The 24,470-nt window shown below is 44.6% G+C and overlaps 1 protein-coding gene and 1 non-coding gene across 2 annotated transcripts in view; one reads left to right on the forward strand and one right to left on the reverse strand.

The window, feature by feature from the left end:
* The first annotated feature begins 275 nt into the window (after nucleotides 1-275).
* LOC123465623 (transmembrane epididymal protein 1A-like) overlaps nucleotides 276-24,470 on the forward strand; it is a 44,757-nt gene continuing 20,562 nt past the window's right edge. Inside the window, 3 exon segments of the mRNA XM_045165189.1 lie at nucleotides 276-433; nucleotides 436-1,148; nucleotides 8,663-8,842. Coding sequence (XP_045021124.1) covers nucleotides 286-433; nucleotides 436-1,148; nucleotides 8,663-8,842 — 1,041 coding nt within the window. The 5' untranslated portion in view covers nucleotides 276-285.
* On the reverse strand, nucleotides 22,945-23,075 carry LOC112587438. The gene has a single exon (XR_003111934.1). It is a non-coding gene; the product is annotated as a small nucleolar RNA SNORA31 (small nucleolar RNA).

A 24,470-nucleotide genomic window follows, 5' to 3' on the forward strand; every position in this document is an offset into this window, starting at 1 on the left:
CAAGTACTTCCCATGCATTCTTCTAACAGTGGGATGCAAGCTCTGGGCTGAGGAAGGGAGCAGATTTCTGTCTGCTGTAACAGTAACGCCCTGTTCTAGAACCTGGCCATCAGGGAGGAGCCTGGCCAGCACTCAGTTACCTGAAGATGACTTGGGCCCACATGGGGCCTGTGCCTTCCCCCTGTGTGGGCAACAGAGGTGGGGCCACAGGGCCTCTTTTGAGAGTTAAGAGATGGGGAGAGTCACTCACAAGCCCTGGCCCTCCAGCAGCCTGCTGGCTGAGGCATGGTCACTCTCTTGGGTCACCTGACTCCGGCCCTGCTTATCTATTCCACTGGCCTCTGCTGTGCAGTGATGGTGTCCCGGGCCCTCTCACAGGGGCAGAAGCTCCTCTTCCTTCCACTCCCCACAAAGGACAAGCAAGGCCAGAGGTGGGGCAACGAGTGCATGCAGAGGCAGTGGTGAAGATGGGAGCCGGCATGATACTGATCTTGGGAGAGTTCTTCTTCCCGCCTGGAACCAATCATTTTCTCCCAATAGACTGGGAGGACCCTCGGAGGCCTTTCCAGCATCACAGTGCGTGGCAATATGCCACCATCCTTGCGTTCTTCCTGCTCAGTGCCCTGGTGGATCTCACGAGCCAGACGTGGCTGGCACAGCAGAGCATGAAGCTGGAGTGGGCGGCCACAGCCTTGGCCCTTGTTGTGATAGTGCTGGAAATGGTGGCCCTCATTGAGAACAGGAACGCCCTGGAGTTCCGAGTGCACACCATGCTGATGCTGCCTTCCTTCCTGCTGGCCCTGGTGCTCACCATCAAGGTCTGGGCCCCTGACCAGCCCCCATTCTGGGTGCTCAAGGCCTGGCTGATGCTGGTGTTTGGCTCCTGGCTGCTAGTGGTGACCTTGATGCTGCACGCCCCACTCTCCTTGCAGCCCTGGCAGGCAGACAGCCCTGTGGATCTCTCCTTTGTCACCACCTTCTTCTGCTGGCTCCTGGGCTTGGGGGTTGTCATACTGGCCACTGTCTATGGCCTCTGCAGCCTCTGGCACCATTGCTGCTCCCCCTGGAAAAGGGCCCCAGGTGCTGAGGACCAGGCGTGCCCCCTAGGCGAGGACAGTGAGGAGCTTGAGCAGTTCAGAGCAGAGGCCGTGCTGCAGGATGAAGTCATCTAATCTAAAGACTGTCCTTCTGTCCCCAGCTGTGCTTTGCCTTGTCCCTATAAAGCCGTGTAAGGGTGAGTGACACTGCAGGGTCTTGGGATCCACAGTGTATCTTCCTATCTTGGAAGCCATGTTCCTTGTCCCCAGATAAACCTGCCAGCTACCGGGATGGCTTTTTAATGCTGTCAGTCTATCAGCCTCACTGTCTAGCCTACTGTGTGAGTATGGTTTCCAGGCCTCTCTGTGGGGACTCCAGGACTTCTTCTCTAGTTGCTTCTAGAATCCAGGAGGGCTAAGGGATTGGAAGGTGGGAGATGAACGTGAATTGGATGGCTAACCCAGTCTTCCCAGCCCCATTACATCACTGATATCTGATAGGAACGTCTCCCTTTCTTGCTGTTCTTCTTAAAAAGTAGATTGTCTCTCCTTGACTTTTCTCAAAATTTGGGATACAGCTACTTTTTGATGTTTGGTAATAATAAACACAATACTCAAGAAGATAAACCTCTCAAGGGTGGAGAACAAAGAAGGCAACAGAATAAATCTTAAAACTAACAGCAGGTTCATGAGTGTATCAATAGGTAAATAAAGTGAAAGGCCAATCATGGATCAACACGAGAGTTTGTCGTGATCCAAGGTCATAATCAATCCATTGCAGATCCATTTAAAGCTGTGGATAGAAGTAGGCATGAAGTTGTCTCTTGGGTGGGAAATCCTGTGTGCATTTGTGCCTGAGGCTGGAGAGCTGAGTGTGAGAGAGAGAGAGAGATGGCAATAGTGGCTCTCCTCCACATTTGTATATTGTGAGGATTTCAGATGCCTTCATTCTTCTGTTCTTTTTGTTTTTGTGTTCTGTGTTAATTATAGGAGGCTGGAGAACTTGTTTAAAAACAAAAGTGACTCTATTCCCTTCTGCTCTGAGGGGAAAGGGGGCAGGGCTGGAGTAACTGGCAGCAGATTCTGGAGAGGAGAAGGGGGACCCAGGCACTTAGTGGAGGCTGAGCCTGGGGAGGGAGGGATCTGTGAGGAGTTCCAGCTACAGGGATGTTTTTTTTTTTATGATGGTTGTTTATGCTGGATGGTTTTTCCATCAGTAAGGCAGCTAAAGAAATGTGAAAGATGATGGGAACACAGAGGGAGAGGTAGGTTACCAAGATTTTGCAGTTCTTAAAACTGGTGGTGGGCAGGGATATCTAATAACTAATGCTAAAACCATTTGTCCTGCGATGTAAAAAATCCAGCCTTTTCAGAATTAATGGCAGAAGTTGTTAAAAATCTAGATTTATCTTCTTCAACAGATGTTAGCCAAACAGGGATCAAAGTTGTGATTGTACAGCAATTTTTGAGGTGAGTTAGGAATAAAAATATTTTTAATCTACCGTTTTCAATAAAGTCAGCTTCTCAAATAAATATTTTGGGGACTTCCCTGGTGGCCCAGTGGTTAAGACTCCACGTTCCCAATGCAGGGGACCTGGGTTTGATTCCTGCTCAAGGAGCTAGATCCCACTTGCCATAACTAAAAGATCCACACACTGCAAGGAAGATTGAAGATCCTGTGCTGCAAATAAGACCTGGTGCAGCCAAATAAATAAATATATATCAAATAAATGTTTTGTGTAATTGATTCTAGGGGAAAACAAAGTCAAGGCACATATCTGAGTTGGTGGGATGCAAACGATCTCAGTGGTACCAAAGATGCAGGAAGGGATTCAGAGCTAAAGGGAACCTCAGAGTGTCAGTACCCTAGAGTCCACAGGAATTTTCAGAGCCTGGGACTTCTCTCAAAATGAGGAGAGGAGGTGCAAATAAACCAGGATGTCAACTGACACATTATGTAGATGAAATGAAATACAGCTCAAGCAAGCTCTATAGAAATAAGTATCCCTTAGCCCAACTAAGAGGCCACTGCTTCTACTGGAATGAACCTCTTTGCATGGGTTGTATAAACACAACATTTGGGAGTCTGGAGAGACAGAGAGAAAGGAGAATATGCCCATCGTAGAAAGGCATGCAAAAAGGATTGCAGAGAGGATTGCAAATTGAAATCCCACTAGTGAGAATGCTGCAATTCCATGATGGATTGTGTGGTCAGAAATGCTGTCATCAGAGGCTGGAAATCTTCAAAGAGCATAGAGAGGTTTTCCAAGAGGGCAGGCAAGTTGAGCTGTGGTTTGAGGTTATCACGGAACATCATCTAAAGAAGCCGTGTTCTTGAGAATTCCCTGGCCATCCAGTGGTTAGGACTCAGCACTTTCACTGCTGTGGGCCCAAGTTCGATCCCTGGTTGGGAACTAAGATCCCACAATCAGCACAGTGCAGCCAAAAAAAAAAAAAAAAGATGAAGCCGTGTCCCTGAGCATAGAAAACAGGCTATGGGAACTGCATGGCAAATAATTAAGTTAGAGGAAGAAGGGCAGCAAGGGAAGGAACAGGGAACAGGAAGAGCCTGGCAGACCCATCCTGGAGGACAGGCCCCAGATGCCTGAGGACAAAAGATGCCTCATTCCTCCCCAGAAGCTTCAACAGCTGGAACCAGACCAGCCCCTGTTTATCTTCTCAGGAAAGCAGGGATCCCACCGAGGAGAGAGCAGGCATCTAATTCTGGAGATCTAATTCAGGTGGACTAGATCAAATTTCAAGAGCCCTGTTGGCAAACATGTCTCTACACCTTCTAACCAAAGATCCAAGGGTGAGCAGATGAGGAAAGATACACGGAGCACAGGCTTCCAGCTAGCCTCCTGCAGAGCAAATTCTCACAGTTGGCCCTGTGTACCTTTGGGGGCCCTGCCGACAATGAGCAGCTTTCTCTACACATCTGTGCTCTCACCCAGCTCAGCAGGAGTCCGGCCAGGCAGACATATGACTCACACCCACAGATTTCTCAAGTGTTTTTGAGACTTAAAAGAATGCCAGCTTCCTTATAAAAGGAGCTTACTCTCAGATATCATAATTGAGATGTCACTCCATTGTGCTATTTCCATGGAGGAAAAAATAATACTGATTCATTTTTTTCTGCTCATAAAGTAATAAAAGTTCATTGGAAAACAGCAGGAATCTCAGAAATGTATGAAGAAGAAAATTAAAATCGCTCACAAGGCTGACCATTCATTCAGTCAACAAACACATACTGGCTCAGACTTTCTTAATGCCAGGTCTGCGTTGTGCAGCAGAGACGAACAGAACTGATAGAGCACTTGCTCCTGTGTTGTTTCTATGCTAGTGGGGAAAGCAGAAAAGAGACAATTCAACAAGTATAAAATACATCAGGTCATAATAAACAGCATGAAGAATAAACAGGGCAAGGAGAGCAGGGAGACTGGGGGTGGGCGCGGTAGGAACTTCATATTTAGAGGATCGGATGACATTCTACCCAGAAAGAAGCAAAGAGAATTTTGAGAGCGTTTTCCTTCCAATCTTTTAAATATATGTTAACATTCTTATAATTGGTTGCAAGCTTTCAGATAAACATTTTTAAATCATTTCTTTTCTTAAAAAAGTAATATTTGTTCATTATAGAAAATCTAGAGCATATGGAAAAGTAGAGACAAGACAAATCTCCCACAGTCATACACCCAGAATCATCCTTCTGTGTCACATTTCTCTCCTGTGTCAATTGTCAACCCACATAGTATTCACACTAGGGAATACTGCTTCTCTTCTCCTGAGTCTCTCCTTCATAAACCCCATGATGGTCAGGGTTTTGAGAAAGTACCGGAGGCTACCATTTCCGCTTTTGCAGGAAAAGGCCTTCAGAAAAACCCAGGTGCCGCCCTGTCTGGATGACCCTGGACTCTCCAGGCAACATGTTACTACTGAGAGAGTTGGACCCAAGTAATACGTCCTAAATGCCCAGAGTCAAGTCTCAGAGAGATGGGCCACCTTGTGTCAGACTCAAAGGGAGCTGAGGCTCAGTATTTGTGTCAAAGGTAGAGGCGTGAGAGAGGTTAAAACCCCCAGGGGGATCAGGCAGGAGCCAGAGAGAAGCAGCAACGGACTGTGCCCAGAACCAGAGCTGTAAGCCTCTCCACTCCAGAGACTGGGCAGCCCAGGCTGCTCTTTAAAGCGCCTACGAAAGAGATGCCATTGTCTTAGCAAGCCCCCAAAATTCTGACCCTCCTCTAAAGAAGAAAGGTGGATGTTATCTGCTGCTGTGGTTCCCTCCCTCTCCGGCAGTGTCTCCACCCTGAACACATCCTTCTGGGTCTGGGCTTCTTCTTTCTTGCTTGTTTTTCTTGGGAAAACATCATTCTGAACCTATGACCCTTCACGCTCACCCCCACACCCCACCCAATCAGATCATTAGAAGGTTTCATAAGCAATGATGCTCTTCAAAAATCTTTGAGCATGACCACTGAACCCTGGGAAGGGTTTGGTTATCTGTGATGGGTGGAAGTGGCTGATCAAAGGTGTTGGGACCTTCTCAGGATCTGTGCTCATGTCATGCCTATTTCACTACAGTCCAGTAATTCAAGCAGTCTTTGCTCATTCTCCTATCAAAGTCTTGCTACTTTCTAACTGTGTGTCAGTATGAAAATTACTTGCCCTTTCTGAGCCCCAGTTTCCTGGGACTGGTAGGAATTGGTCCTAGCATCCCCCAATTTCACAAGTGCCTAGGGTCAGAGCCCAGAGTCATCAGCACAGAGCTTGGGAGCCCCAGAGAGGCAACAGGGAGCCCCAAAGAGGGGAATCCCACTTGGTGGAGAAGAGGCTGGGTACAGGCTAGTTCCATGTGGAAGGTGTTACAGAAGCTGGACCTTGGAGTCTCTCTAGCATGAGGGACTAGTTTTTAAGAGCATGAAATCGAATCTTGGCTCTGCCACTTACTGTGATTATCAACAACCTAACCACTTCTTGGCTTCAATTTCTTCATCTTACAACTTCAGTAACGATGCCTATCTCGTAGGTTTGTTGTGAGTATTTACAGGTTAAAGACAGAGAGGTCAGCATCCTATCTGGACTCAAGGTGAGGGCTCAAAAGTGATTCTAATTATGTTTATGTTATGAGCCATGATTACTATTTACTGGGTGAAGACAGGTGAACAGTGAGGGCGCGTCGGGCAGAAAGAACACCATTAGCGAAGGCTTGACCAGACGAGGTGTGTTAGAGACAGAGACCCATCTGTGGGGCTGGAAAGTACACTGCTGGGATCTTGGGCCCTGGGAGTAGGATGGAGGATGAGACTCCAGCGACCTCCCCGACTCCGCTCCCCAGCTCACATTTCCAGTCCCCATCACCTGACCAGGAATTCTGTACAGAAATGCCAGCCACACCCTTGCCCCTCACCACCCTTCACCTTCTAGACTGGGAACCGTCTGTCTAGCTCCCCTACTGCTTACAGAGCCTAGGCCCTCAGCGCCACCTGTCTGGCCAGTACAAGTCTCCTAAACGGTCCTCCTGCCCCCACCACAGTGTTCCCTTCAGAATACACCCAGCACAGGTCCCAGAGCCAGCTCCAGGGAATGTAGGTGTGGTCATCCTATAACCTCCACCTGCCTGCTGCCTCTCCACCGAGCGCTGGTACAAAGCCCTTCACAGTCCACCTTTCCCTCCATGTCACCCCCTCCGTCTAGGCAACAAAACCACCCACCTTTACCAAACGTACCACAGCGTCTTTCTGGGTCGTCACATGTGCTGGTCCCCCTGTCCAGGATGCCCTCCCCAGTTCTTCTCCTGAAAACGTTTTTTTAGATCATCTGTATCCAGTACACTCTCCCTCCTTAGGTGCTGTGTGGCTCTGGAACAAGTAAGTCTCGATGCTGGAACTATTGCACCATGTGCTCCAAGGAGACCCCAGCGCCCCACTGCCAGGCCGCAAGCTATCAGTTCATTTTTACACTTGTCAACACCCGACACAGTGCCCAGCTCTTCTCAGAGGCTCCACCGAAAAGTGTGGAGTGATTGAGAGTGGAAAAAAAGGGTCAGAGCATGGAGAGAGGGTTGGGGGGAAACACCAAAGATTTGGAGGCCACAAAAATGGCATCCTGTGGTGTTTTAGGGAGGTGATCATGGGCACGGAGAGAGCAGACTGGATGTGCCCAGGGTGCTGGGACTTCTCCACCTCCGGAGAGCAGCAGGAAGAGGAGAGCTGTGCACACTCACTAAGAAAGGCCGGTGGCTGTGAGGAGAGAGGAGGGTAGACCCTCCACCTCCCCTTTAGCAACTCCTTTATTAGAAGGCTCACTCCTGTGCTGCAAAGAAGCAGTTTACTAAGGCAAAAGCAGAGGAACATGCAGAGAAGGGTGCTGGCATCCTTGAGAGTGAGGGGCACATCCCAGAGATTTTTGCTCCCCATTTTATCTTACTTTTAGCCCTTTAAATAGGTGGGGGTCTTTTTGATTAGGGGTGGAATATTCACCGAGGAGAGGGTTGAGTTGTGGCCTGGGTTGCACCAGATTGCAACCCAGCTTGCAACCAGGTCAGCTTCTGGTCCCATGCATCTGTCTCCTGAAGCCACTGGACATGCACTCTAAGTACTGTTTTCTCTTAAATTTGCCCTCACTAGTTGAGTGCCACATGTGGAAGGTCACTCAGGGTCATCAGCAACTTACACATTTTTATTGCACATGCTCCATGGTGGCTCAGATGGTAAAGAATCTGCCTGCGATGCCAGAAACCTGGATTGGATCCCTGGGTCTGGAAGATTCCCTGGAGAAGGAAATGGCTACCCACTCCAGTATTCTTGCCTGGAGAATTCCATGGACAGAGGAACCTGGCAGTCTACAGTCCATGGGGTCACAAAGAGTCAGACATGACAGAGTGACTAATATTTTCACTTTCATGGTTTTCATGGTCAGCATTTCTTGCTCAGATGCTAAAAAGTTTCTGTTTTAGATGCCATTCCTCCATGCATCATGGCTTCATTAAGTGCAAAAGAAGGAGGTGGCTTTGCCTTTTGCCCAATGCCTATACATGAGGAGTCTGTCCTTGGACCCAGCCCTGTCTTTTCCACCTCATGATGGAAGCCTCAGGTCTCAACTAATCAGAGTCCATTCACAGCATTAACCTACATCATATTTCCTCTCTGGTGCCAAGCAACTCACAGATATTTACCCCACTGATTTGGCCCTTTGCCAAAGATCCAAATTCTTCGCTGGTCTAGGCAGTTATGGATCTGAGAGCTGGGGTGGCTCTCCTGGTGTAAACAGAGTAAACAGAGAGGAGGCTTTTCTGAGGAGCATGGCCATGACCTGTTTCAAGGGCAGAAGCTGTGACTGCACCTTTTATTATTTTCCCCTGTGTAAAAAATATGACACCTAATGGTATATGCCTTGCATCAATGACATGGAAAAAAATCATGAAATGGAAATGAAAAATGGAAAAAAATTCATGAAAAGAAAGTTAAGAAGGTTTCTTAACAAAGATGGATTTATAACGGGGAATTACAAGTGTTTCTAAAATACCTCTTGCTGTACATATTACAAACAGAAATAATAATCAAAGCTGTTAATTCTATCTGCTTCCTATACCAAGGAAAAATTCCTTACATGTGGGTGTCAGGAAGCCTCAAATAAATGGAGGGGATTTAGCCAGGGTCTCCCAGAACCCCATCCTGGCTGGCGTTTTGCCTCCAAGGCCCCCTCCACTTCTACACCAGGTCATAGCAGGACAATGCCTGCCTCAGCTTTCTTCTCATCACCCGGCGCTTAACTCTTCACTGTTTGGCTTTGAACCCAGTGCTCAGGTGAGGCAACTCCCAAGGGCTCCCAGCAACCTCAGTGTTGCCCTCCTGGCCTTTTCTGATGTCTCTGTGCGTGCTGTTCCTCTCTCTCCCACTTTTCCGCAAGTCTCCTGTTGCTTCTCCCACCATTCCAGCCCACTGGCTCCTTGTTTTATCCCAACCTGTTAAGCACGGGTAATTTCCTAATTTCCATCCTTGGTTTCCTTTTCCTCTCTCCGTGCATAGGCTCTCTCTGACTTTCTTTTACCCTTCCGTGCTTCAGGTTTTATTTTATTCAAATGACTTCCAAATCTATGTGGCTAGCCCTAAGCTCTTTCTCCAAGCTCGAGATTCACAGATGGTAGCCTATAAATAAGAAAGATCACTAACAAATGAAAAAAAAAAAAGATAATTTTTAAATCTGCAACTCAAAATTATGAAGAGGTCCCTTGATGGATTAGCAACCATAAAGAACTTCTAAAGATGAAATGCTGGTGAAGTGCTGATGGGTATTGGGTTTAAGAAAACACAATAACACAATCCAAAATGTGGACGGGACAGCACCAGGCCCAGAGGAAGGCGTGCCCGGGAGCTGGAGGGGGACCAAGGCAACCCAAACAGAGAACCGCCAAGGGGAGCAGTGTTTGGTCTCCAAAAACCAACCCCTGACCACACTCACTCAGACACCAGCCAGTCAGAAGCAACCGGGACATCTCCCTCCCCAACAGGGTGGTTGTGGGCTGGAACAACCCACAACCTGCCTAGATAAGGCACCCTGCCTTATCTACAGAGAGATAAGGCAGGCTGCGGTACACACCAGAAACTGGAGCATCCATGCCACAAGACCAGCCAGGGCCACCCCCCTGCTCCCACCTGCCCACCCTCTCCTTCCCCACTCACCCCCATCCCGCTGTTTTCCTGAGCAAGTAGCAGAAGCAGATACTAGAGAGCACCACTCAGCTCCAGTGATGAGCAGAGTCAACAGTCAGCACACTCTTGCGTAAGGCTAACACCATGAAAAAGTGGAGCAGACAACAAAAAGGAGCGGTCAGAAGCAAAGTTTATTCTCAGCAAGACCTAAACATAATCCAAATGCTCAGACTGGTAAGTGAGGGTCTGGCATCCAAGAAACAAGAAGCAGGCTGTGCCGAAAAAGAACCAATGAGAACGCTTGAAAATAAGAAATACCATAAAGGAAATTTAAAAATTAAGCTGATGAGCTGATAACAAAGTAACGACAGTTTGTAAGAATTACTGAGTTGGAAAATTGAGCTGAAGGATTCTTCTGGAATGCAGCACAAGAAGAGGAAAGTATGAATTAATTTAAGAGATGTGGAAAATAAAGTCTAAAGTTCCAATCTCCTTCTAACAGGTGTTCCAGAAAAAGAAAAATAGAACAGAGAGGGAATTTTTAAAGAAATGTTAAAACTAAAAAATTAGAAAATAATGTAATGTGTTCCCACTAATCAGTACTAATAATTTATAATGTTTTACTGGATGTGCTTCAAGTAATATTTTTAGAGAAATAAAACTACAGATAAAACTGATGGTTCTTCTGAGGCAATACCACTATAATGAATTTATGGATCTTTCCAAGTCCATTTTGTATATATACACACACACATATATATGGGGAAGCCCATTTGTTACATAATACACATGTGTACTGTACAATAAACGGGCTTCCCCAGTGGCTCAGCGGTAAAGAACCTGCCTGCAAGCACGAGATGCGGGTTCGATCCCTGGTTCAGGAAGATCCCCTGGAGTAAAAAATGACAACCCACTCCAGTATTCTTGCCTGAGAAATCCCATGGGCAGAGGAGCCTGGCAGGCTACAGTTCATGGGGTCACAAAGAGTCAAATACGACTTAGCAACTAAACAATTGAACAAATACAATGCCGTTGCATGTAGCTTTAAAGTTTACTTAAGTAGTAATATACTGCACATATGTTGTTATAACTTGGGGTTTTCACATCAGAGTGTAAGTTTTAGCTTTCTCCACATTTACGAGAGTAAACCAGTTAATTTCTCTGGACTGCTATAGAACATCTCATTGTATTACTGACTATACTGCATTTTTATATAGTACTTTATCTATAGATGGATTTATGCAACAGTTCAATTTTTTTTACTATCATGAACAATGAAACAATATAAAAATATGTGCTTTAGGCAATTGGGTGAAGCTTTTCCAAGTACATATCTAAAAGTAAGAGTTGCAGAGTGATAGGATATCCACATTTCCAATTTTACTATATTCTGGAAAACCGCTCTTCAATTTATACTCCAACAAGTAGTATATACCTGTCCCCACTTTTCCTCAACTTCACCAAGACTTAATATTTTCATACTTTTTAATTTTGCAAGACCGATGGATAAGAAATTATACCTCATTATAATTTTTATTTGTATGACCTTGATTTCTAGTCAGTTTGACCACCCTTTGATAGTTTACTGGCCATTTGGGGTTCCTTTCCTGTGAATTTTCTCTTTGCCGTTTTTTTTTTTTTTTTTTAATTTCTCTTTGTATTTTTTTTCCAACTACAATTTTATTTTATTTTTAAACTTTACAAAATTGTATTAGTTTTGCCAAATATCAAAATGAATCCGCCACAGGTATACATGTGTTCCCCATCCTGAACCCTCCTCCCTCCTCCCTCCCCATACCATCCCTCTGGGTCGTCCCAGTGCACTAGCCCCAAGCATCCAGTATCGTGCATTGAACCTGGACTGGCAACTCGTTTCATACATGATATTTTACATGTTTCAATGCCATTCTCCCAAATCTTCCCACCCTCTCCCTCTTTGCCGTTTTTAAAATTGATATAATTGACATATAACATTATATTCGTTTCAGGTGTATAGCATAATGATTCAATATATTGCAAAATGATCACCACAAAAAGTCTAGTTAATATTCATCCACACACATTAACTATATAATTTTTCTTTTGTTGGGTATTTTTAAGATCTGCTATTTTAGCAACTTTCAAATATACAATACAGTATTAAGTATGGTCACTAGCTATATATTATATCCCCAGGAATTATTTATCTAATGACTGGAAGTTTATACTTTTGACCCCCTTCACCCATTTCACTCAGCCCCTCCACCTCCTGAATCCTTTTTTCAGTTGCATTTATAGTATTTTATCATGCAAATGTTTTAAATTTTTACATAGTCAAATTTATCCTCTGGTGGGAGATATATCTTTTTAAAGAATGAGTATTTCTTTTTTTATAGTTCCAAAGCTGAAAGAGTTTTTAAGGCAGTATTTTATTTTATTTTTCTGTTTTGTTTTATATTGGAGTATAGCTGATTAACAACATTATGATAGTTTCAGGTGGACAGCAAAGAGGCTCAGTCATACATATACATGTATCCATTCTCTCCCAAACTCCCCTCACATCCAGGCTGCCACATAATATTAAACAGAAGGACCTACAGTAGGACCTTGTTGGCTATCGATTTCAAATATACATGAACATGTCGATCCAAAATTCCCTAATTGTCTCTTTACCCCATTCTTCCCCGCTGGCAACCATAAGTTAATTCTCTAAGTCTGTGAGTCTGTTTCTATGTCATAAATAAGTTCATTTGTATCATTTATTTTCAGATTTTGTATATAAGGGATGTCATATGATCTTTTTCCTTCTCGGTCTGACTTACTTCAATGAGTATTTCTTGAACCTAAAAAACTTGAGTCCTCAGAATTGAGAGAATACTGAGTGTCGAGCAGAGTGAACATAATAGATGCCCATCTAGACCCAAAGTAGTGAAACTTCAGACATTTGTGGTGGGGGAGAATTGTCATTTGTGCAAGTGTTTGCAATGGAACCGGAAGAGAGAGGGGGAGCTGTCTAGGTCCTGGGAGAAACAAGCACAGAACTGAGGTCTCGCATACTCTCTGGTCTCAGGCTGTTCTGTGTAGCCGCTTTACAAATCCGCAGTGCCTCAGGACATTCCTGCAAACAGAATTCTGGAGACTCATTAGGGATGGAAGGATTTTGTTGTTACTGTTATTTTGGTTTTTTAACACAATAACTAACAATTTAGAGTTCACAAAGCATTGTTTACACATTAGGCTAAACCATCTTAAATTGCCATTTCTGAGAGTGAAAAGACCATTGAATACTGGCAGTTTCCTAGAATTCAACCTCATACATGATTTCATTTCATAGTTTTAACTCTTTGAGATTTGCCCTATTATTATCAACTTTTTTTTTAACAGAGGAGCAGCCAGTGGGGCAGGAAGCTTAAGACCACGGACGGGGGCTTTAAGACGGCTAAATGGTGGGGAGGTGGTAGTCTGCCTGGCTCCATTTCCCTGCCTGATTTGGGTAGTGCTTCCTCCATCTGAGAAATGGGAAACACACTGCATGATCCCCTCTCCCCACAGGAAGATCGTGCCTGTCATAGAGCTCATCTGTCTTCTAGGGAGATTGCTGCTGCTGCTGCTGCTGCTGCTGCTAAGTCGCTTCAGTCGTGTCCGACTCTGTGCGACCCCATAGACGGCAGCCCACCAGGCCCCGCGGTCCCTGGGATTCTCTAGGCAAGAACACTGGAGTGAGTTGCCGTTTCCTCCTCCAATGCATGAAAGTGAAAAGTGAAAGTGAAGTCGCTCAGTCATGTCCGACTCTTGGCGACCGCATGGAGTGCAGTCTACCAGGCTCCTCCGTCCATGGGATTTTCCAGGCAAGAGTACTGGAGTGGGGTGCCATTGCCTTCTCCCTCTAGGGAGATTAGGCTCAAGATAATCAGGAGCAAAAAAAAAAAAAAAAAGGGCTTTTGCCCACAAACCTTGGCCTTGGCATTCAGACAGACAACATGCTTCAGGTATAACATATGAACTGGAGGAACATGTGTCAGAGCAAGCGCGGACTATATATCAGAGATGATCAGGTGGGTAGGGAAGAAAAAATGATTGCTGTATGTGTCGCAGCTGCTAAACGCTCTGTTCAGAACCCTAAGCAACCATATGCTGTTTCCCTGCACCTGCAGTATTCCAGGAGGAAAGCCTCCAGGCCTGGATGACATCCTTAGCAGACCCGAGATTTTCTGCTCATTTTTAGAATAGGGTCTGCAGTCTCTTGGGGTTGCAAACACAGTCTAGATTCAGTACTTGGAATGCAAATACAAGGCTTTCATCAAAACTCAGAACTTCTTTTTACCTTAAATCCTTTCTTTTCCCCCAGCCTGGCCTGCCCAGCTGGACCCCGCAGTGGCGACAGTGGAGAGAACTTGGCTTCTTCTATGGTTTTCCACTGGGTCTCCCCAGCCAGTTGCCATGGCTACAACTCTGCTACTCCATGGGAAGGGGCAGCAACAGCTGGCAGTTGACTTCAAGCTTCCTTGCCAGGCAGATGTTGAATTCTGCCTCTTTCTCATGGAGTGCTTTAATACCCTCTCCACAGGCTTCCCACTCAGCCCCTTTTTTTCCGAGTTCTCCCTAACCTGTGGTTGCATCTCAAGTCCAATCTCGTTTCAGCTGGTCATCTGGGGGTTCCTCAGCACTAACCTTTAGCTAGCAGGGTCCCTCCACACAGGACCCAAGACATGGAGCCCTCATAGGCTCTCTGCTGTGAGGTCCACATCTGACCAGCAGAAACTCCCATGCTTCTTGTATCCCAAAAAAACTCTGGGAGAGGAAGTTGGTCCCAGGATGATGGCAGCCCCCCAACAAGAGTAGCTAGTGAGCCCTTCTCTTATCTTCCAGACTCCCTAAGTGGGTGAGGGCCAGGCCCCCAGGTCCCAGATCCAGGGTTCATATGTTAAGCACTTGGAGTAGCCCTCTCCACCCCCAGACACTCACTCTCACTAGGTCTGAGGTGAGGGAGCAGGCACTCACACCAGCCCCAAGACAGGACTCACAGCACAGATTTCTTCAAAGAAATCTTCCTCACAATATCCTTCTGCCTCCTCTATTTCTACTTTTTCAGAGTCTCAAAGCGGGCAAGGGGTTTCAAAAGTCTTGGAACAGATGTTGGCATTTCCTTAGAAAATCTCCAGAAGGTGACTTGGCATCGCACTTTGGATTTTCACATCTATAATACATGTTAATGCCTGGTGGAAAATCTAGTTTTAAGGTCCTGTTACATTTATATGCATTGACACTTTTTACATTCATAGGAACAGATAACATTTTTTTCATTTTTAAGGATGAGGAAAACTCATCTCTGAGGACTTGTTCCCAAGCTCACAGAAGCATGGAGGCCCAAACGTACTGAGGAAACACTGAGGCAAAGCCATGGCAGGGATCCCAACACAGAGGTGAAGCCAAGGTCGCCCAACCAGTCAGTGATGGAGTTGGGATTCCAACCAGGTCTGTCTAGGGTTGCCTGGGAGGGGTGAGCTCACTGGCCACAGAAAGAAGCTGAAGGCCCAGAGGGAAGTGCCTCCTTCGTTTGGGACCCAGGACCCAGGTCACCACAAGAGGCTCTGGGCTACTACAGGGTTGATGTAGGTCAGCTCCTGTGACTTGGTCCAGCCTACACCCTCAAAAGACACAGTGGGACCTAGTTTCAGAGAGAGGGATGGGAGGACTTGGGTTGTGCACAGGACCGATTATTCTACTGATCTGCCAACAACCCCATCTCAATGTGATTTTCGACTCAGAGGAGGGTGCCAAGAGGCCTGACTCACCTAGTCCAACATCCAATCCAAACACTGTGAGGAAAGGGCTCAACTCAGCCAAGACTATAACTGCAGGAGGACGGGGAATCTGTGCTGGGATCCCAGCCATGTCTTTGCCTCAGTATTTCCTCGATGTATTTGGACCTTCTTTTCTCCATGACTTCCGTGAGCTTGGGAACAAGGCATGCTGGGACTTCAGCAGGTGATCCACAACTACCGCAGGAAGGTGCTGAGAGGTAAGAGATGGAGGAACTGACTTACCTGGTCCTTGGAGGAGGGCAAGCATATGGCACTGGCCAGACAACAAGAGGGGCTTAGTTTTGTTGCTGATGAGGTCCAGTCCGGTGGACAGTTCCAACACAGTAGTTATTAAGCCATGTTCCAGGTGGGATGGGAGGCGGGAAGGAGGTACAGGAGGGAGGAGATACATATATACATATAAATAATTATGACTGGGGGGCTTCCCAGGTGGCGCTAGTGGTAAAGAATCTGCCTGCCAATGCAGGAGACTCAAGAGACTTGAGTTTGATCCCTGTGTTAGGAAGATCCCCTGGAATAGGAAATGACAACCCACTCTAGTAGTCTTGCCTGGAAAATTCCATCGACAGAGGAACCTGGCGGGCTACAGTCCATGGGGCTGCAGAGTCAGACACAACTGAATGACTGAACACAGACACACAGTTATGACTAATTCGAGTTGCTGAACGGCAGAAACCAACACAATAAAGCAATTATCCTCCAATAAAAAAAAATAAGCCATGTTCTATTCACAATGCAGTGACCACTGAACATCATAGCATAGTATGCTTAATTATATGAAGAGATATTTACAATATTGTTTAATAAAAACTATGTGGAAAGAATCTGCCTGCAATGCAGGAGACCTGGGTTCAATCCCTAGGTCAGGAGGATCCCCTGGAGAAGGGAAGGGCAACCCACTCCAGTACTCTTGCCTGAGAAATCCCACGGACAGAGGAGCCTAGCAGGCTATAGTCCATGGGGTTTCAAAGAGCCAGACACAACTGAGTAACTTTCACTTTCTTCATGTGAAACAGAATTCTATATTTATAAAAGCAGTGCTGTTGCTTGAACAAGTTTTCCTAGAAGACAAGCCTAAAAGGTGCTGTCTGAGTTCTTGACTCCATTGATCACTGTGGGTCCTGAGATAACATCTCTTCAAATAAATTCCTTATCTATCCTTAGGTTGCAGCCAAAGGCTTGGGGTCAGTACAGGGTCCAGTCCCTTCCACTTCCTATGGTCAGAGCCACTCACCTCCATCTCTCCTACAGCCCCTCTCAAGTGTCTGTTTGCCAGTATTCTACACCCTCTGTAAACCAAGGGAGTTGTCATACCCCCATGTCACTTCCCCAGACAACTGGGCCACTCATTGGGAACCCATCTGTTGAATGAACCCTTCAATGATTCCAGGAAGCTTCACCCAATCCTACCCCCAATTTCTGATGGGGGCTGCATCCCTGAGGCCAGAATGTATTTTTGGCACTTTTCAGTGAAGAACACACACACATACACCCCCACATTTAATCTAGGACAATCTCCCTTGCAACAAAAACACAAACACACATATAAATGTTGTTTTGTTCTTATATGTAATTGGTTCATAGTAAGTATATTTTCTGCCTCTAGGATTGAGCTAAATTCATATGTAGGTCTGAAACACTTCTCCAAGAACAGTCTGTTGGAGAGGCAACTCCGCTGCCCCACTACAATGGTGATCTTTCAATATGTTGTGCAAAACAGTCTGGCTTCTCCAGGTCACAGCGCCTCAAACCTCTGTGTGCCAGAAGAGGGTTTTTGCAAGGTTTGCACAACTATAGAGGGAGGGAGATTGCTCAGAACAAGGGGGCGCTATCTCCTGACACTGAGAACTGTTCTGCTTGTAGCTCCAAAATTGCAAGGTGTAGATTCTATTGGATTTGTTTGTTCTTATTCTTTCAATCAGAACAAAGGACTGACTTCTCATGTTATGTATGTATAAATACCTGTATATGTATGCTTACAGAAAACTCTAGTAGGAAACACAAGATGTAAAAAGTGATTATGGCAAAGGCTTAGAATTATTCTTATTTTCTTTTATTGTTACCTGTGTTTTCCATAATAAATGTTCCTTCTCTATTTGCCATAGAAGCCAAAGCCATTGTCTTGAACTGCCTCAAAGTAAGCCTTCTCTCCACCCCTTCCTTATTTCTGTACCCACCTCTATGTCCACATTCATCCTTCCCTCCAAAACTAGAGACCAAGGTAGACTTTCTTTCTGTGTCCTGACTGCCTCTGACTGTCTTCTTACTATGCCTAATATGTAAACTGATCTATTAACACATTATAGAGGTGTTGTCAAGAATCATACTCCTGATAAATAAAAAGAGCTCTCGAGAGTCCCTTGAACTGCAAGGAGATCCAACCAGTCCATTCTGAAGGAGATCAGTCCTGGGTGTTCATTGGAAGGACCGATGCTAAAGCTGAAATTCCAATACTTTGGCCACCTCATGTGAAGAGCTGACTCATTGGAAAAGACTCTGATGCTGGGAGGGATTGGGGGCAGGAGAAGGGGATGACAGAGGATGAGATGGCTGGAGGGCATCACCGACTCGATGGACATAAGTTTGGGTGAACTCCGGGAGTTGGTGATGGACAGGGAGACCTGGCGTGCTGCAATTCATGGGGTCGCAAAGAGTTGGACACGACTAAGCGACTCAACTGAACTGAACTGAACTGGTAGTCCAGGAGTTGAGAATTCATCTGTCAATGCAGGGAACTCGGATTTAATGCCTAGTCTGGGAGGATTCCACATGCCTAGGAGCAGTTAAGCCTGTGCACCACAGCTACTGAGTCCACATGTCCTAGGGCTGGTGCTCCACAACGAGAAGCCACCACAATGAGAAGCCCGCACACCGCAACTAGAGAATAGCCCCCACTGTCCACAACTAGAGAAAAAGCCCATGCAGCAACAAAGACCCAGTGCAGCCAAGAAATTAAATAAGTAAGTATGAGCCCAATAAATGATAATGATGATCATTGTTTTGACTCAGTACCTCAGTTTACCTCATCTGTAAAAGGGGGTAGAATACTGACCTCATAGGTTTGTTGTAATGATTAAAAGAGTTAAATATTTGTTAAGCACTTAGAAGAGCGCTTGTACGTAGTGAGGGCTCTATTAGTGTGTGCTAGTAATGGTGTTACTGGTACTGATTAGCGTTGTGAATATTACTGCATTCCTCCATTTCTGCCAAAACCTTGACTCATTAGTTATCTCTCCCTGTCTCCCATATTTTATGTGGGAGACTTCAAATTTCCTTCCCTTACTTTCTTCAGAGTCAACTATGTCCCATCCCCTAAATTCACACCACAATATTACTGACCTATCTGTGTCTACCCTTCAAGTCCAGGAATCTGAAAAAAGCAGGTTTGGAGATTCACTCTTCCACGTGTGCTCATATGCAGCTCCCCATTGCCCATGACACAACACAATCTTCTTCCTTCTCACCTCTCCAATGAGACTCCTTCAGCGAAGATCATAAATAGCCTTCCTCTGCCAAACTCAAAGGACACTATTCTGTTTTTATCTTTCTGGACGTTTCTTCCTTATCTGACCTCACCAAAAGGGACTCTTTCCTGAAACTTTATCTTGCTGCTCCTGTTTGCCTCCTCCTCTGGACGCGGCCTCTTTGCCTGGGTCCTTTCTCTGTCCTCCTTCCTTAAACACTGATATTCCCCAGGGCCTGTCTATAGCCACCTGCCTCCCTGGGAAAGCTCATCACAGATTCAACACTCATATCCTTCTCCTGAAACAACCAAGTCTACACTCCTAGCTCTGGCATTTCCCCTACGCTCTAGACCACATGTCCTAGTACACACTGGATACTCACACCTGGAGGGCTCACATCACTGTCTGAAATTAAACTCAGTGGCTCAGTGGTAAAGAATCCGCCTGCCAACGCAGGGGACATGGTCCAATCCCTGGTCTGGGAAGATCACACATGCCAAGGAGCAACCAAGCCCATGAGCCGCAACTACTGGGCATGTGCTCAAGAGCCCAGGAGCCACAGTGACTGAAGCCTTTGCACCCTAGAGCCCGCACTCCACAGCAAGAGAAACCACCACAATGAGAAACCCGCACACCACAACTCAAGAGTAGCCCCTGTTCATCACAGTCAGAGAAAGCCCGCACAGCAACAAAGATTCAGCACAGCCAAAAATAAATAGATAAATAAATAAATAATAAATAAATACTTTTTAAAAGAACATATAACATTAAAAAAATTAAACTCATGGACTTCTTTGACCTACATGCCCTTCAGGGCTCTTACCTAAAGAGATAAAATGTCAGGTGACCACTCCACCATTACCAGTGAGAGGCTCAGCGAACCTCCTAGGCTTCTCCCTCTAATCACAGCTCCGCCAGCACAGCTCATCTCTCTAGCTTTGCTCAAGCCTATCTACGTCTCTCCACAGTCCCTGTCAGAGGCAGACACTGGAGGCCTGTCTCAGTCTCTCCTTCCTCCTCCTCATTTTGCTCCTTTCACATTTCCCTCTTTTTCCACTTCGTCAGCCAGTCAGTCAACCAACAAGGATGGGTTGAACACTCTGCCAAACTCTAGGAATGTGGCAAGCAAAAAGACCATGCCCCTGAGGGAGCTCAGGATTCACTGGGAGAGGCCACCATCAACCCCAGTGTCATAACATATGGACACACAGGGATCTCAGGAGTCCTGTCTGAACTAACAGTTATGTAGATCCGGGTTATGATGATTTTGACTACAACATTTCAAACAAACAAGCAGAGATGCTCACTACCTTACATCTAAATACCCAACACCCTGCTCTGGGGATTTTGGTATTTATCTTTCCCCGGTGTGTTTACACTGTATCCTACATGCATATATATATGTAACTATATATAATATTCATGTTTTCAAATTTCATGCAAAATGTATCACACTCTACATATCATTTCACAAAGTGATTTTTTTCTCAACATTATGCTTTTGAGATTTATCCATATTTATATATGCACACTTTCACTGCATTATAGTATTCTATTTATTTATTCATTCTCTTGTTGGTGGATATGTAGATGATTTCCAGTTTTTCCCTATTATAAGCAATGTTATATTGGGCTCTTTTTTTTTATGATTGTCACAGGACTTTATTCATTGTTTATTCTGGTAGCAGGACTGCTTTCAAGTGGAATTTGATGATGTGTACCGTCTAGTGCTCGTGCGAGGATTTCTCCAGAAGTCAACTGCAGAGTTGAAGGACATGCACATCTGAGCTTTATCAGACCTTGCCAGATTATTCTTCAAAGTGATTGTACCAATTTATTTTCCCACCAGCTGCCTGGTTATCTACTCTACATCCTTATAAATACTTGGTAGTAGCCCTTTTTAATTACTTCACCCATATGATGGATGTGAAATGGTATCTCATATATTCTTTTTTTTTTTAATATTTATTTGTCAGCACTGGGTCTTAGGGTCTTAGTTGCAGCATGTGGGATCTAGTTCCTTGACCAAGGATGGAACCCGGGCCCCCTGCATTGGGAGTGCAGAGTTCTAGCCATTGGACCACTAGGGAAGTCCCTATCTCATATAATCTAAATTTTTTCCTTGATTATTAAAGTAGTTGCTCTTTTAGATTTCTTTTTGTCTTAATCACCCTTTCATATTTTTCTATTGTGTTATTTATCTCTTTCCTATTTCACTTGTAGAATTTTTTTTACAAATTGTAGATATTAATCTTTTGTCATTTCTCTAAGTAGCAAATACCTTCCTGTAGTCTGAGTTTCATCTTCAAGTTTCTTTAAGATGTCTTTTTTGAACAGAAGCTGCTCATTTAAAACAAGTAAGATGTCATTCATTCCTTTTATGATCTATTTTTGTGTTCTGTTTAAGAAATCATTACTTGCCCAAAAGTCTTCTCTCTATATTTATTCTAAAAGCTTTAAAGATTAGCTTTTTAGTTCTTTATTTTGGAGTATGGAACTAGCAGCCTAATTTGATATTCTTCCATGTGGATAACCAATTTTTCAAGCATCATTTATTTTTAAAAGTAATTTGTTTCCCTTACTGATTTGAAATATCAGCTGTTGTGTATCTTTTCCATATGTGCGTGGGTCTCTTCCTGGGCTCTCTGTTCTGTATCACTACCCTACTCTCTAATTACTATTCCTTTACAACGCCACTAAGTCTTCTTATCTTGTAGGTTAAGTCTTCCTTCCATCCTACCTCCTTGTGTTCTTTTCCAAAATTATCTAGCTCTTGCTCCTCCCTATGAGTTTTTAAATCATTTTGTCAAACTCCATCAAAAAAACTTCATTGCAATTTTCATTGAAGTTTAATTAAATTTATAGATGATTTGGGAGAAACTGGCATGAACATTGAGTCTTCTGATCCATGAACATATGTCTCTTCATTCATTTTCAAATCTTTCTTTGTATTCTTCCCACCATGCTTTGTCATCTTCTCCATAAAATTTTTCCTATCTTCTGTTAGATTAATCACTGGGCACTTCACATTTTATCTTGCCATTATGAATGAGATCTTTATTTTTCCTATTACATTTCCTAACTGGTCATGATTGATGAGTAGGAAAACTAGTAATTTTTTCTGTGTTGACCTTGTGTCCTGAAATATAGCTGAATTGAATTAAATACTTTAATAGTCTATCTGGAGAGTGAAAAAGTTGGCTTTAAGTTCAACATTCAGAAAACGAAGATCGTGGCATCTGGTCCCATCACTTCATGGGAAATAGATGGGGAAACAGTGGAAACAGTGTCAGACTTTATTTTTGGGGGCTCCAAAATCACTGCAGATGGTGACTGCAGCCATGAAATTAAAAGACACTTAACTTCTTGGAAGAAAAGTTATGACCAACCTAGATAGCATATTGAAAAGCAGAGACATTACTTTGCCAACAAAGGTCCTAGTCAAGGCTATGGTTTTTCCAGTGGTCATGTATGGATGTGAGAGTTGGACTGTGAAGAAAGCTGGGCGCTGAAGAATTGATGCTTTTGAACTGTGGTGTTGGAGAAGACTCTTGAGAGTCCCTTGGACTGCAAGGAGATCCAACCAGTCCATTCTGAAGGAGATCAGCCCTGGGGTTTCTTTGGAAGGAATGATGCTAAAGCTGTAACTCCAGTACTTTGGCCACCTCATGCGAAGAGTTGACTCATTGGAAAAGACTTCTGATGCTGGGAGGGATTGGGGGCAGGAGGAGAAGGGGACGACAGAGGATGAGATGGCTGGATGGCATCACTGACTCGATGGATGTGAGTCTGAGTGAACTCCGGGAGTTGGTGATGGACAGGGAGGCCTGGCGTGCTGCGATTCATGAGGTCGCAAAGAGTCGGACACGACTGAGTGACTGAACTGAACTGAACTGAAATTTGTTTTTGTTTTTGTTTGGTTTGTTTGTTTTTTAATTAATCAGGCTTTTACTGTTCACAAGGTTATTTGGGAGTTGCAAAATTTTTTCCCTGTATTCCCCCATTCAATCTGGGCTGCCACAATCAGACAGACTGAAATCACAAGGACACATTTTTCTTGCATCTATAGTGGAAACCTTAGCAGACAGTAAGAGCTCCAGGCCTGTCAGATAGATGAATTTTATGTATAAATTCTTTTGAATACCTATATAGGCAAATATAATCTGCCAGAAGAACACCTGAATTTCCTCCTTTCCAATTCTCAAACCCCTTATTTTCCTGCATTGGCAAGGTTCTCCAGTGGGGAAAATAAGTCATGATAGCAGGCATCCTTGTCTTACTCCTAAGTTTAAAAGAAATGCTGCTGAAATTGGGCTATATATGCTTGCTGTGGATTATTGATGGGTAACCTTCGTTATGTTCAAAAAGTTTCCTTCTAACCCAAACTGGTAAGGTTTGTCATGAATGAATTTAAAATTTTATCAAATGTTTTCTCTGAATCTGTTAAATGAACATACATATTCTCCTTTGATCTTTTGATATGGTGAATCACATTTATAAATTTTTCTAAGCTAAATATTCTCGCACTCTGGTGCAAACTCTAATTATACACCACTTATTTCATTTTGCTAGTATTTTTGTTTATAACTTTTGCATCTAGAAGCTCAAGTGTGTGTATCAGTTCTCTACTGCAATAATAATTGTCCTAAACTTATTGATTAAAACAATAGGACTTCCCTGTGGCTCAGTGGTAAAGAATTCGCGCACCAATGCAAGAGACACAGGTTTGATGCCTGATCTGGGAAGATTCCACATGTCATGGAATAAATAAGTCTGTGTGCCACAGCTATTGAGCCTGTGCTCTAGAGCCTGGGAACTGCAACTACTGAGCCCACGTGCTGCACATACTGAAGCCCGCACCCTAGAGCTTGTGCTCTGCAACAAGAGAAGCCGCCCCAGCGAGAAGCCCTTGTACCACAACTAGAGAGGAGCCCCCACTCTCCACTAACTAGAGAAAAGCCCACATAGCAACAAAGACCCAGCATAGCCAAAAATTAAAAAGTAAATAAAAACAGCAATAAGCATCTGTTCTATCTTAGTTTCTGTGGGTCAGGAATATGTGAGGAATGTAGCTGGGTGGTTTTGTCTTAGGGTCTCTCATGAGATGGCCAATTAGAACAGCCATCCAAAGGCTTAACTATGACTGGAGGAAACACATCTAAGGTGACCCACTCATATGACTGGCAAACTAGTGCTCCCTATGGGCAGAAGGCTCAGTTCCTCATCACATGGGTCTCTCTACAGGGATACTTGAGTGTGTTTATGACATGGCAACTGGCTTCCTCTAGAGCGAGCTGTCCATAGGGTAAGGCAGAGAAGCTCTAGTGGCTTTTATGGATTGGCCTCCACAGACGTATGCTGTTGCTTCTGCAGCACTCTAGTAGTGAACACACAGACAAGCCACAATTCACTGTGGGAATCTACATAAGGATGTGAATATCAGGAGATGAGGATCACTAGGGGCCATCTTAGAGGATGGCTACCAGTGAGATTGGTTTATAATTTTCTTTTCTT

Source organism: Bubalus bubalis, chromosome 1 (genome assembly GCF_019923935.1).
Source record: "Bubalus bubalis isolate 160015118507 breed Murrah chromosome 1, NDDB_SH_1, whole genome shotgun sequence".
NCBI lineage: Eukaryota > Metazoa > Chordata > Mammalia > Artiodactyla > Bovidae > Bubalus > Bubalus bubalis.